This window comes from Ctenocephalides felis, unplaced genomic scaffold, assembly GCF_003426905.1.
Source record: "Ctenocephalides felis isolate EL2017-DRISC unplaced genomic scaffold, ASM342690v1 CF-g0.4_SCAFFOLD_03570, whole genome shotgun sequence".
Lineage (NCBI taxonomy): Eukaryota > Metazoa > Arthropoda > Insecta > Siphonaptera > Pulicidae > Ctenocephalides > Ctenocephalides felis.
In genome coordinates, this window is record NW_020539724.1 from 19,241,475 (window position 1) to 19,257,382 (window position 15,908).

The 15,908-nt window shown below is 27.3% G+C and overlaps 1 protein-coding gene across 1 annotated transcript in view; it reads right to left on the minus strand.

Moving 5' to 3' along the window:
- Positions 1-15,908, minus strand: part of LOC113383536 — a 43,213-nt gene that overhangs the window by 25,366 nt on the left and 1,939 nt on the right. The window contains exons 2-3 of the mRNA XM_026621795.1: positions 15,705-15,905; positions 9,509-9,650 (exon numbers count right to left, since the gene is read on the minus strand). Of these exons, the coding sequence (XP_026477580.1) occupies positions 9,509-9,650; positions 15,705-15,905 (343 nt within the window). The remainder of the gene's footprint in view (positions 1-9,508; positions 9,651-15,704; positions 15,906-15,908) is intronic.

Consider the following 15,908-nt stretch of genomic DNA (forward strand, 5'->3'; position numbering starts at 1 on the left):
TAAATGAAAAATAAATATCGCTTTTTGAATATTTTATTTTTCAAAAATATATATCGTTTCCAATTCATATCATCATTTCAAAGTCATTTGACAAACTGTGGGGGTAATGTTGGAGTTTTCGAGACACGTTTTTTCACAAAATTCGTTCACAATTTATCAAACGACTTCATCTTATATAAATAAATGAATTAATAAATAATGTTGTAATATAATATCAATAAATTAACATTATAATTAGATGTTTTTAAATAAATAACGTTAGTCTCAGCGGGCAGTTAAATGATTATAATATAAATATTATCATGTGCTTAAATATAAAGTGTTACGATTTAATTTACATAACAAATTTTCATATATAACATTCACAAAAATCTTCGGGGTTTAACGGACGGTGGCTGAAAGGAAAAAGAGATATTTAATGTAATATTGTTATTCGTGTTAGGGTTAAAATTAGTTTTGAGCATTTGCTTCATGTTTTGAGGGCGGTTAGAGTGAAAAATTGTTATTAAAGACTTGCGCGAAGCCCATCTATTACGTTTTGCAATGTATCATTAAATATACAGATTATTATTAATTATTATTAGTCAGCTGATTATTATAAAGTTATGATTGAGAAATATTCAAACACTTAAAGAACATGCTTTTGAACAAATATTTCGGTATTACAATGTAGGGTAAATGTAGTTGCCCAGTGTCTTGAAGACGTCAATTAATCACGTGAGGCTTAAAGGGGTGGGAGTCTATTCTAGTAAAGGGGAGTCATTTATTTTTTACCTGAATTCAATTAAAAAAAATTGACATTTTTTTCTAGGCACTAAAGTTTGGTTTTGACAAAAAAAATTACTGAATCTCACGTGTAGTAGGGGCTGTCTAGTAAGGCTTTACGTGTATTTATTTTTTACCAACCCAATGGTTGTGATTTTTCTTTGTGATGAAAATCTTTTTCTTTATACTTGTAAAGTGTGATGTCATATATGGCAAAAATGTATTGAAAATCTATTTTCACTTGGACAATATATTTATGACTGCATTTTAAATGAAAATTTTTATCACTGCTGTTTGATATCAGGTTGTGCGTAACGCAAGATTTGAATTCGTAAACCCTGTGGTTGCAAGGTTCTGGCTTTTACTTCAGCACTACAAACATTTCTAAAAGGTATCTTGTGACAAATGAGCAACTTTTTAAAATAAAAATTTAAAATATAAAAAATTGTAGATTAGAATTCATATGGTAGAAAGCAAAGTGTATAGTCTTTGGATTGTGATAGATAAATTTTTATATAAAAAATTGTAGATTTGAATACATATGGTAAAAAGTTTTATCCGGTTAAATAGATTTTGTAGTATGTTAGTAAAAGTATCAAAAGTATTATAAATTGTAGTTGCATTTTTTCTACAATTTGCATGTTATTTTTTTATAATTTGTGAATAGAAATAAATCAGTATTTTGCAATCCAATTTTGCGCAAAATGGTGATGACTTCTGAAAATCACGTGGTTAATCGTATTTTTATTTAATCATGCATGCAGAAATCATATTTTACACAATATTTAATAGAAAGTTTCTTATACTAAAAGAAACTGAAAATTATAATCTGCATTTAGCTAGTAGGCATTAACAATTATTAAAGTATTAAATGCATCAACTAACTCATTAATTAAAAAATTCTTTTGCAATTAAGAATAAAATAAAATGATTTTTTGAAAACAGCTTGTGGGTAGTAGTAATTTGGTCATGCATATTTGCAAAAATCAAATTTTACACAAAATTCGATAGATATTTTAATTTATAATTTGATATTTATATCTGATAATCTTCATATTTTAATTTATAATCTGAAAGTTATAAAGTGCATTCAATATTTAAGCAAAATTGTTCAAGCTTTGTGATTTTATATTTTGGTCAATTAACATATAAAAATGCATTAACTATTTTACTAATAAAAAAATTGATATCTAATTTGTATAAAATGGAATGATTTTTGCAAACAACTTGTGGTTAGTCGTATTATGTAGTCATGAATATAATAGAAATCACAATTTACACAAAATTTGATTTGATATGGATTCAAATCTTATATTTATCATATTTAATTTATGAGCTATAAGTATGAATATGCATTTAGTTTCAAGAAAATCTTGTTTATAGTCCAGTCATTATATTAAGTTCACCTCGAAATTCGAGATACCCCACCTGCAAGTCTGTAAATACTTGTATATTGACACTCTAAAGTTGTCTTAAAACCTATATATGGTAAGGTGTCAATACCACATGTAGGTTTTGAGACAACTTTTAGTGTCAATATACACCTAAGTATACCTAAGTAGACTTACAGCTGGATATCTCAAATTCCGAGATTCTTACCTAATTTAGCTTAAATGACTGGACTATTAAGCCATGCGATTTTATTGCATACTTATATATGTTTTAAAACAGAACAGCTTTATTTTTAAAATCCAGCTCCATAATTTTGCTATCATCATCAATCAACCTCTAATGTATCAATTATCTTACCCAATGGTCGAGCTGGATGCTTATTCCACAAATACGTTCTCTTTACAGGTGAGAGATAGGAGTCCCTTGCGAAGGATGGTGATCTGCCCCATCTTAGAAAGGGGTCATATGGCTTCCAGGAGGGCACTGCGTCCCACCACCATGGGTCACGGGCAATTGCTGACATTGGCATAAACTTTGAGGGGTTCAGGAGGTCGTGCAATGGTGACACGGATCTACCACGAGATGGTGACCAAATTGGACGTCCTGAGTAAAAGGTAGGAAGTTATATTTTGAGTAATAATGGTTTGAGGATTGGTTTTATTTGATTTTAACTGACGAAGGAATTGAATTAATAAAGTCTATTGTAAATTATCAAGTTGCTGAAAAAATATATGAATATCTTTTTATTTTAATAATTATTTTAGAATCCTCAGTTAATATGTTTGAGACAACAATTGACGTGAATTTATTTTGATATTGACTCCAAAGTATACCAAAGTTAAATTTTGCTTTTTGTACACAAATTTTGTAAATGCACAGATCAACAAATTTAATTATTATTTTTTTCATCAGTTGAACTCAAATAAATGTAAACTACTTTCTAAACTACTATTGTTAATTTCTATAAAGCATTATTTATACAGCTACAACATTTATCGAGTCTTAATAGACTTTTGTTAAAAATAATACCAATTTGTGTGTTGTATTTTGCTGTGGGTGTTTATGATATGTTTTTGTGATTTTTTAGCACATATGATTTTTTTTCGTGAATTTGTGATGTAGATTTCGAACGAATTTTTAATATAATGATGTGCTAAATGTTTCAAATGGGAATGAAATTTAACAAGAAATTTGAATAGCTTGCCTTATTTTTTATATAAAGCGAAGTTTATTTCATAATTTTATGAAAACGTTTTTGTTTATTGCATTTTATAATTCCTAGGTATTTTCAAGTGTTACAAATACTAAATAATCTGAATAATCGAGCCTTTGATTACGTTTAAAAAAAACGGTTAAAATTTATATTTATGTGTATAAATAGCAATAAGCTTAATTTTTTATAAATTTGAATTTTATGTATTTCTATTTTTCATCAAGAGTCATCAGTCTTGATTTAATATAAATATTTACAGTAACACATTCAAAATAAATCATCTACTTAAATCCAAACATAATTAACTATCACAACATCAAAATATTAGTATACACATAAAAAATTTATACACTTTTATGATATATCACCGGTATTTACAAGAGATTTAGTTATTCATCCACAAACACATAAAATTCTTTATATTTTTATTATATATTTGAATGTTTTCTGAAAGTCAAGAGTCTTAAATCTTGTCTTTAATTTGTATTAAGCTAACTACCAAAATTATCATCTATACATATAAAACACAAAATTTACGAAAAATAAATATGTAAAACTTACCCAAGCGAACCCAATTTTAAGATGACACGATTTATTAAATTTTTAGAAACTAAAACTTGCACTTTTTCGAATGATGAATATTAGGTTCTTGCATGTAAATTAAGGGTATCTATTTGAGTAATAAATATTAGCTCAGGTAAATAAAATTAGGTAGTTTTACAGTTTTAAATTTGTACTGGAAGGAAGAGTGAAATTCAGTACTAAGTCACTTTTTATTAAATTTAATTTTGTCTACTTAGTTCTAAAATCTAAAAGTCTTCTATATTGAAGTGATTAGGTAGAAAAGTAGTAGGATTATAATAAATATTAGCTTAGGAAAATAAAATGTTTCACAGTTTTAAATTTATACTGGAAGGAAGATTGAAATTTAGTACTAAGTCACTTTTTATTAAATTTAATTTTGTCTACTTAGTTGTAAAATCTAAAAGTCTTCCATATTAAAGTAATTAGGTAGAAAAATAGTAGGATTTTGTGAAATAAATGCAAAAGTAGGAGTAGTGCGGCGAAAATTTTGATTTCAATTTAGGATTAGTCAAATTTGGGATTTCGATGCCATGTTGATTATTTCATTGCTAAATATGTAAACAACATGTACAAGTTTATTGAAGATTTTCGAATAAATACTATAAATTTGCTTTTTACTAAAATCATATATTTTCATGCAAGAACCTTTTTGAAGTCATCGTTGTTAATTATTATTGGTAATCATAAGTCACTAATAATTTGTATCAACTTCTACTTATTAATAACAAAAATATCAAACAACTTTTTTTGACTATAGAATTTTTTCACTCTATGGAATAATATTAAGAGTTTACGTGCCTAATAAGGTATTACACATTTGAGTTAATCGATAAAGTAAAATTTAAATCATTTGACAAATCCAAATGTGAAAGAAAATGCTCATCACAGTATATGAACAAGATTAAATAATTTTATAAATGAGGAGTAATTCAAATGAGAATTAAGGTTTAGCAATGAATGAAATGGACATTGTTTGCATTTTTTGTATTCGAATATAGATAAAAAATGCACATAAAATATGAACTTTTATGAGACAAATCCAAATGCAAAAGAAAATAGTTACTATAGTAAATAAACCGGATTCAACAAGTGATGGATGATAACTCAATTGCAATTTGTGGTTTAGTAATGAAAGAAATGGGCACGATGTATGTTTTTCCTTTCGATTTTCGAATACAGATGGATTATTCAAAGAAGGAAGAGTTTAGACTCAAAATCTACTATGGAAAGTGAATCTACATGAAACTATCTACTTATGATATCACAAAAATTGTGAACTTGGAGCATAACACCGTTTTGTCCTAAATAAAGCAATTTACTGAAAAATCTGACTAACAAATTTGTGTAAATGCGGTTTGAGATGCCATTGTCAAATTAATATGGTAATATTTTTATATAGCAGAATAGTTAATGAAATATTTATTATTGGATCTAAAATCTTGAAAGCAATTTCAAAATAAGATTTAAGTCAAATTTCCTGAAATACCATTGCTTATATTTTACCAGTCTTTGGTAGTTGACGAAAGTCTTCATCATGCATCATAAATAAATTTTAACAGGGTTTAAGATACAGAATTCCAATTTTATATCTTCATCAGGAAAACATTCAAATATTATTTAAATTTTGTTATCAACAAATTAACGAAATTTACATAAAATCTCTTAAAAAATTAGTAATTAACACGTCGAAAACTCAAGCACTTCAATAGTCATCTCAAAAAACGAACAAAGGGATGCAAAAACTTAACGATCACAAATAAAACTATAACCAAAAAACAAATATCGTAATTCTCTAAATTTCCAACCGTCTAAGTCGTATGCGATTTCGTTTTCCCGCGGCGGCAAAAGTCTGGTCTTGACGGGCGTGGGGTGAGACGCCGCGTTCGTACCGACTGCCGCCGAAGACGATGTCGTCCTCATCGGGAGCGAAAAAGTCATCGTCGAAAGGCGAGAAACGCCTTCTCGCATTTGGCGGTAAACTGCCGCCACGCGGTAAACTACCGCCACGGGGTACTGATGAACGATCGCGGCGGGTCGGGGAGCGGCTGCGGCGGCCACCTGGGTGAATCGGTTTTGTAATAGAATAAGATCTAGGCTTATGCCGATTAAAAGAATAATTGATTTAGAAATATATAATGCTAGTTCTTAAAATAAATATTTAAGTATAATACTACCTACCCTACAAAAGTTTGGACTCACTTGGGAAAATCGTTGTCTTTTTTATTCATCATTCTCAGACAGTTTAATGTAACAGATTTGTTGATTATTATATTTAATATACGAGTTAAAAACATTTACTTTTAAAAAATCAATCCAGCCATTTTTTATCAATATGTTGGCCTTTCGATTTGAAGTCATTGGCGCGCATTTTTAAATGATAATGCATCGAATAAAAGTTAATTTGAATTCAAAAAAATAGTTAATGTAATTCAAAGTGTTAATTTATAACATTGTACATTTTACAATATTTCGAAAATTAATATATATCTGTACAATAAATAAATGAGAATAAAGAAACGCTCGAAAATTATTCATAAATTGTTTTTCTATATCGTCTATATAAACTGTCTAAGAAAAACGATAAATAAAGTGATGAATAAAAAAGACAACGATTTTCCTAAGTGAGTCCAAACTTTTGCAGGGTAGTGTAATATATAAGCTAGTTCTTGTAATACATTTTGGGGATTTTATGCCATTAAAGGCTATTCGCATTTGGCTTTGGAAATTTGCATCAAAATGATTAGTTTTAAATCCATTATTTGATTTGATCAAAAAAATTATTTTTATATAGATTGTTTTTTCGTATAATGTATTTTTGTCAGTTTCTTTATATACAGTCAACCCTATTTATATCGTGGTACTCTGGAAACGCAGATTTCATTTTTCTGGAAGCTGATATTGCGACACCCCTCCTATAGCGCGGTTTTTGTTCAACAGCCCATACATTACTTCTTCGTAACTTGACTAAAAACTAGATTTTGTAGAAGGTTTCAATAAGTTTTATAGTCTTTTACAATAACGTTATATAAACATGCCAGTTCATATCAAAGGTGTATACGACAACGTTTTAGTAATATCAGAGCTCTTTCACAGCACGTTTTTTTTATTTTTGTAAAAAATATTCAGCTGAAATTTTTATTTGTTGAGAACAATTTTTTAGTTAATTTTTGTTTCATTTTTGTCATATAGATATGTGCACTCTTAAATTCAAAATATAAATACAAACAACATGTCTTTTGTATGTATTGATCTTCATATAACGATTGATACTCTTTCTGAATACCGCTCTTTCCCTACATGACGATACGATAAATTAGGGCTATTTAACCAAGGGTCGCCATCACGTCTAGATTTTTGTTTAGTTTACAACAAATCTGCATATGTATATTGTTACCTAATAAATGAATAATCTAAAAATATTAATTTCTTTTTCTTTTTAATTTGTATGGGGTCTTCAAGAAACTCGTAATCATGAATGGGGTCCTGAATGGCCAAAGTTTGAAAAGTCCTGCCATAAACGGTTTCCACAGAATCAAGAATAAGAAATCAGAGTTTCTTATAGCATTTTTTCCATTTTACACGGTACGCACTCACTGCGTTATAGGATGGACTGTATAAAAAGCTTTTTATATATGTAGTCGATTTTTTAAAATACTGTTACTACATTACTGTTTAGTGCATTTAAGTAGATCCACTACTATATTAATTACAAACTGATAACAAAATCCGTATTTTTGAAATAAAATCAAATCGATTCTATTTTCATTAATAAAACAAAAAAGAAAATCTAGTCAGAAAAGAAATTTGATAATATGAAATAAAAAAGTGAGAAATTTTAATTTGTTTGTCATAATTGCTTCACGAGAATAATGTGATTAAGCAGCTTAGATATTTTTTGATAACTAGATGTTTTAAAAACTACGACAATTTAGAAAAAATAGGGATTTTAAAAACGTTTTCCCGATATTATAATTTACTCTAACAGTTTTGGAATTAAATCTAATATGCAATCTTAATAGCTATTAATGTGATATATTTCACTAATATTTAACTTTTTATAATGGCGATTTGTTCTTCCTGAAATGATTTCATAATTAGTAAATCATTTATGAAAAATGCGAAAGTGGAAATCAAATTTTTAATAAAAAAATTTAATGAAAGTTAAAGATTTGCATGATCAATAATTTAAATATGGTGAAATGAAAACATAAAGTATAATTTGTTTTGCGATTATTAGTGATGACTTGTGTACTTCTGTGCAAGTGTAAAGAAAGAACTTTTGAAATCGAGAAGTTTAAAGTATCAGGCGTCTCCACCGCATTAGGTAAAATTCTTTGAACGTATTTTTTCTACATTTCTAACTTTTATAACATTAAAATTTAATGAAATAACTAAAAGTAAATTCCAAAAACACTCAAAAATTCGGTTGTGTTCAAAAAATTTATTGAAAAATATATATAATATTATATTTAATTTATATTATTATAATATTATGACATTGATCGTTCTTTAAAACTAAATGTTATGAACTAAATTAATACTAACAAGATTTTGTTTTGCTGTTCTTAACATTGAAGAATTTATCAAATAAATAAATAATGATTAAACACAACACATTAATATATTTTATCATTTTTTTGGATATCATTTTTGCTTTTTTATGTTTTCGGTTAAAAGTACAAAAGCAACATATCTAAGCTTACACTTACTAGAAGAAATATAAATCGTGAGTTTTTCCCCTTTTTTATAGTTTAAACTAAAATTAAATCAATTATGTGTTATAGATTTTTGAATCGTAGAATATTATTGTCTACAATTTTATACTTAAATTATAATAAACATAAAATCTTTATTATATTCAGTATAATGAACCGATGAAAATTAAATTGATTTTAAGGTGGATACGCAAACGCTGATGCATAAAATACGCGTTTGAATTTTTATCAAAGTTATATAACACATAATAAAATACCTATTTAAAACGAACACTTTTATGACCCTTTTGAAAAAATATTGTACACAAAATATGACGAGACACGAATTTAATAAAAACATATTTTGTGCACATATTTTTATTCAAAGTTATATAGATTTATTTGAAAGTCATTGTTAATGAGAGTACTTGATAGTGAAGATTTTAGCTTTTTTATAAAATCTGATAAAACCGGTAAAATGAAATATCAAGAATTAAAGAAATTTATGTAATTGGTAAATTCAAACTATGCACTCATATTTTGTATTTGAAGAAAATGCGGCATTAAAATTTAGTTAAGAAATTCATAGGAGTGCATTTTCCACAGAATGTCCCATACAAAACCGGCATCACAAAAAAGACATGTAAGACATAACTAACATAAAATACCAATTTTCTATGAGACATCCCTCATAACTCTCAACTCAATCGTCTCTTATTTTTTCAATGTTCATCATTTGTCCACAAAAAGATCCATCGTTTAGAACAAGGCAATCTTACCGAATGGTGGCTTGTTGTCGGGTTCGTATTCTAAGCCCTTCAATGATTCGGGGGCGTTCTTTCCGGTGGAGGTGACTCCAACGGGTAAGGCGCGGTCCTTGAGCAAAAGGCCGTAGCGGGATGGGTAACGGGCGTCCAATTCGGTCATCCTGTCCAAATGGTCTTGCCAGGCGCGGCTGTGGTCGAACAGAGCGCTTTGGTATTTCTTTGGCACGTGGAAGCCTAATAATAGAATAGAATAATATTTATTATTTCATCTATTTCATATATCGAAATCATGACTCGTTCTGTTGCATTCAAGTGATGAAAACGAAGTTAAGAATTTTAGTAATTTGCTATGATTTGGAATTATAGATGAAAAGCAAATGGATGAACTATATTAAAAAGTAGTGTTTCAATTCTATTTTTCCATTTACATCGTAGATAAAGTGTTTATAATTATCTATTATATAAAAATAAGTCGGGTTTCCTTCCTGACGAAATAACTCCAGAACGCACGAACCGATTTCGACAATTTTGCATTCGTTGGAAAGGTCTCGGGCTCCGTGAGGTTTATAGCAAAGAAAATTGATAAAAGATTTCAACAGAAAAGCGGAAAACACTTCTTCTTTTTACACATATAGCGTCATCTCTGATTTTTAGCATGTACTACAAACTAATATTTTTTGTTTGACTGCTACTCATTTGTTTGACAGCTACTCATTGTTCTCTGCTCAGTTAATTTCATGTGTCAAACCGGTATTGTGTTCACTGTGAAATTGTGCAAAAAAGTGAAAAAATAAGTTATTCGTTTCCTAACATTTCAATTGGAAACCATCAAATCAATCACGTGTATTATGCAAATTTTTATTCAATTTCAACAGCAGGCAATTGATTTCTTCATCTTTCACCAAACGAAATGTTACATAAAATGAAACCATCTGGTGGTGAAACGGAGTTTGCCCGGTTTGCTAGTTTCATATATATCTCATTTGTCTTATAAATGTTCAATATGATAATATAGCAATTTTTTATTTTGATGTATATTTGAAGAATTTTAAATTATTTTTCTTAAAGTCGTTTTAATATTCTTGAATTTAGTAAAGCACATATAAAAATGTTTAAAATTATCAATAAATATATAAGTCTCAAAAAAAAAAATAACTTTTTCCTTATAGCTCTTTGTTCATATATTTTTAACTCCCGAGGGTAAGTTATAGTAATGGGCCAAAAATCAAAAATGAAAATTTTTGCATACAGGAGTTTCTGAACATTTTATCATATCTAAGAAAAAATAGATGTGTGTGAATGCATGTGTGGATACAATTTTTCGTCTACGTCAGGATTTTCTTTTCTGTATATCGAAAACAATTCGGATTTTAATTTTAATTTTGGGTGAAGTTCTAAAGCTCACTTATATACTTTGAATAAATAATTTTAATTTTGCAATTCAGTTTATATAATTTTTATAAATATTAGACAATGTTTTTTTGATAAAAATTTATTTGTAAATTGATTGTAAAGGATCAAAATTTATAATTTAGGGCGCTTTTTAAATATCAACGTCAAGAAAACGTGTTTTATATATTATATTTACATATATAAATTTTGATAAAACTGATCTGATATATTTAACTGTATATAAAACAGATTCTGGATTAATTACTTCTACTGATTTTTCTTTGTGACTACCAAAGTTAAACGATTATCTTGTGTAGTTCTTGTCACGTGCATTCGATTTAAATTAATATTTTTGAAAAAAAAAAATATAAATTATTGTAAAAAATATATTAAATTTACTATTTAGAATCTATATAATCTCATATTTGATATGCTAAAATACTTAATAAATATAAAAAAGAAAAAAGGCATAGTAACTTCTTAATCATTTCGAAAGTTTCTTTAAATTAATTAAATTAAATTAATTAAATTTGCTTTTTCCACTTTATAAATTATGATATATTTAACGTTTTGTACTGAACATTGCTAGAAGATAGTAATTCCGATAATCAAAATTAATAATTTTAATTTGACTGTTTCTAAAAAATACCAATCTGACAATAAGCATTTTTGTAAGATTTTCAGCCTTAAATTAAATTGAATAAATAAGCATATTTAGCAAAAAATGACCTAATATTTCATTTTTTAAATAGTTTTCTCTAACTTCATTTTTATCTAATTGATGTGAACATAAATTATAAAAATTATGATTAATACTCATATAAGATATGGATAAGATATGGATATTTATTATAACAGTATGATAAATCTGAAATAAAATGGATCAGGGTGAAAAAATTAAATACAACAGGTTTTATCGACAGCAAGCAAAAATGATCGAATGGGGTTATTAGTTTAAATTATTGATGAAAAAGAAAATTCTTCCAAGCAACATGAAATATGTTAATAGCATTCCCAATATTAATTTATTACGAATAGCAAATTATTAATAGAAATTTTGCGATGATTCGTCATTTTTGCCAGATGTTTAAAACCTTTTTTAATTTTTGTGTAAAATCGAACTTTTATTTCAACAACTGATTACAAACTCTTATAATATATTATAATATATTATTTGTTTATATATACATTTAACAGAATTAAGTAACACTTTAACAATTATATAATGCATGGCAGTAGACACGGATAATTGTAATAGATTTTTTTTTAAATTTAGATAGATCTCAATTGTAAATTTTGACTAAATCAGATACTTTAAATACATATTTTTTTAAAATAAATTTTCGAAATAATTGGAATAATCTTTTAAAATTTTATTGGCAGTTTTTTTATCCAGTAATCCAAACATGTCCTGCGCTATTGCTATTGATAATATGTTAGTTAACAAATTGGCTATTAATAATAGTTGATTATTATATTTAAACAAAACGATCTAGTTGCAAATATGATGGTGCAAATGTGTAAAAATTTGGCATCTGGATTATTTTTTCAAGCTGGCTCAAGCTGATTCAGTTAAACTTCCTCTGAAACAATATATGAAACAGAATATTGGTATTGGGCGCCAATATCTTTATATCACAAGAGTAATAATTTTTAACCCAGGTAAAGGAAATACAAGTTTATATTTGCTGTATATATTTATGAAGAAAATTCCACAAATAATATCAAATCGACTCGGCAGTGAAAATTGCCTATTTTAGCAAAAATAAAAAAATATTTTGTTCTGAATCACAAACTAAATCTCTTATAACAAATTATTATTTTTAAAATTATTCTTCAGTTTTATTTTCAAAATTATTAATATCTATAATAATGTCTTTAACTTTCTTAATATAATAATAAATATTAGAAAGCCAACAATTTTCATTATCTCATTTATATTCATATTTCATTTAACTTTACTCAAAACTAATTTAGTTAAATTCCAAGAACCTATATATTTACTTCTTAAATTATTTTCAATCAAAGGGAGCATTAAAATTTAAATTAATTTGACGCTAAATTAATTAAATTAGAAAACTATTCTTGAATGTTGATTTTAGCAATCGTCGAAATAAAAGAAAACAATGAATAATAAAATATTTATTTATACGTTCGACACTGTTGTGTGTCATCATTATCCAAACAATGTATTTTTACTTCAACTTTATTTCCTTATTATTTAAATTATTAATACTCAAAGAGATCATCTAAAAATCATAAAAATTTTGATTACATATAATAGTTTGAATCTATTCAGAAACAAATTTCAAAGTATAAAATATCCAATTATAATTACTCTTGTGATAATAACCTTTTTCAAATGTGAACATTTATTAATTAAAATTAATGATTATGATTAGTTGTGTGTTATGAGATGCTTGTGTGTTTTGTTAAGTGTCTAAAAAAGCATTTTGGTTGTTCATGTGAAGCAAAGCTTGCTTTTGTTGGTTTCATTTGAAATTTTTAATGATAAGGCATCGTCTGTATGTAGAATTGTGATAATTTGCACAGTTTCTTTGACATTTTAATAGATGTATTTTAGTTTAAAATACAGAAATTATGTCATATAAAGGAAATTATATGAAGAAATTATATCATTACGAACATTTTATATAACAGATAAATAAATATATTCTTATCCGTTATATAAAATGCTAAAATAAATAGTTTAACTGCAAAGAAATTGTGCAAAATTTGGTATTGTTTATATATGTATATATACATATATAAATAAATAAATTTAAATAAATTAATCGTATTTACAAACCATTGCAAGATAGGATAAAAATCGCGATAAATTATATATTTGAACAAAGCTTATATATAACAAAACATATTTTTTTAAAAAAAAATTAACAAGAACTTTTAGTGAAATTTTATTTTTTGTATGTTGAGTTTTTCTTTTCCTTTCTCTTTTGTATTTTGTCTTAGTTAAGTTAGATTTTTTTATCTGTTATATCTTCATTCGAAAAGTACAAGAAATACATGACACCGAACTCCAAAATTTGTCACAACCGTACCCAACGCACATTTTTGAAAAAAAAATTAATTACTTGTAAATAATTACTAATGTTCATACAATAAAATAGCTAACAAAGTGATCTACTTGTATACAATTAACAGTATTATTAAAAGAATTCGAACATAAAAACTTACTTTTGATTATTTAAAAGTAGTGTTCTATATGTTAATGTAAGGTACTGACCAAAGCATAATGGCAACTTGTTCGAACAAACATACTTGATCTTTCTCCCTTTAGACCTTATGTCAAAATCAGTATAGTTTAGCTTTTATGACGACTGTCACTACCATACCTTGGCACAACCGTACCCAGTCACCCCTAATAAGCACTAAAATAGTAAATCGCTTATATCAACTCCAATTTCACCCTTTTATCATAATTATAAAAATTTATTATAATGCTTTTTCATAATTATTATTGCTTTGAATAAAAATTAGTCCAAAACTTTATGTCGTCTGCAGAAAACTCGATTTTATGTATTATTGAGGGGGTAGTCTAAAAAAATAACTAGAAAAAAAAATAATTCTGAATAAAACCATTTTTAACTTCCCGTAGGGCAAGTTATAGTAATCGCAAAAAAATCAAAATTTTAAATTTTTATATATCTTTACGTTTCAAAAGTTTCTGAATATTTTGGCATACCTTAGAAGCAATGAATGTATGTGTATGTGAGTGTGTGCGTGTGTAAGTGTGTGTTCGGATACAAATTTCCGTCGACGATTTCGGGAACACTGATCAACCGATTTGAATAATTCAAAAAGCATTCGATTCGTATTGATAAGGAGACGTGCTGATCAGTTTTTGGCGAAGGCAGGTTTAGTCGTTCCGAAAATATGGGGCAAAAAGTGCCACAAACGGTAACTCAGTTTTTAAGAGAACGGAGCGTCCGATTTTAATAATTCAAAAAACATTTTACTTGTATTAACGAAATGAAAAACTGGTAAAATTAATTAAGGTCTAGCGGTTATGGACTCTCAATAAAAATAAGTTAAAAAATAGCCATTTGGCGGTCAAAAATGTTTATTGGACATATGTACATCAAATTATCAGATATTTTATAGAGAATTTAATATTTTGTACACATTTTGTGTAAATGTTTTTGGATTCCGTACCAAGATTCCTAATTATGAAGTTTTTTTATATGGTTCGAACAAATGCCCTCGACATTTTCGACAGTATGGAAAAACCGATTTGTATGATTAAAAAATCATTCGGTTCGTACTCGATCGCGGCGTTTTTGAAAAAGGCAATTTTGCCGTTTCGGAGGTATGGAGCATAAAAGGTGTAAAAACGGTTATACAGTTTTTGAGAGAACGGATTATCACATTAGATTAATTTAAAAATATTTTGCTTATATTAAATTTAAAAAAAAAAGTTTCAAAAAATTCAAATTTTCGAAATAATTTTCAAAAAAAAACTCAATTATGAAAAATTGAAAAAAATGATTTCTTACCAAAATTTGAGAATATTTCGAAAATTTGAAATAAATCTAAAAAAAAATATTTAAAAAGACGTTTTTTTATATTCCAAAAAATTTTAAACTTTGAAAAAAAATTCAAAATTTTAAAATGCACTTATAAATTTACAGTATGTATTTATAATAAATAATCTATTTGAAAATCTTCAGAACAATTATTGATTATTTTCATTCCTTGAATGTTTAATTACGGTACGGGAAGTTCCAGCAATTTGCCTTAAGGCACGATGCCATGCGCCCCACTAGTTTTTTAACATCAATTAGGTTAAATCTATATCTTAATCAATCAGTTTGCAAATACGTCCAAAACATCTATCATCTACCCATCTATCCATTATCTATTATCTGTACTCACTGGGTCTGTATCTGTCCAATCCGTCGTATCTGTGGGGGTACAGGTCCCTGGGGCTGTAGCCGTAGGTTTCGCGGTGGATTGGCAAGTAGCGGTATCCTGGGACGGTGATGCGTTCGGCGGCGTGGGAGGGGTCGTCGTAGATGCTGCGGGACAGGGGCCAGGTGGATGTGAATTCGGGGAAGGAGGATAGGGGCCTGAAGGCTG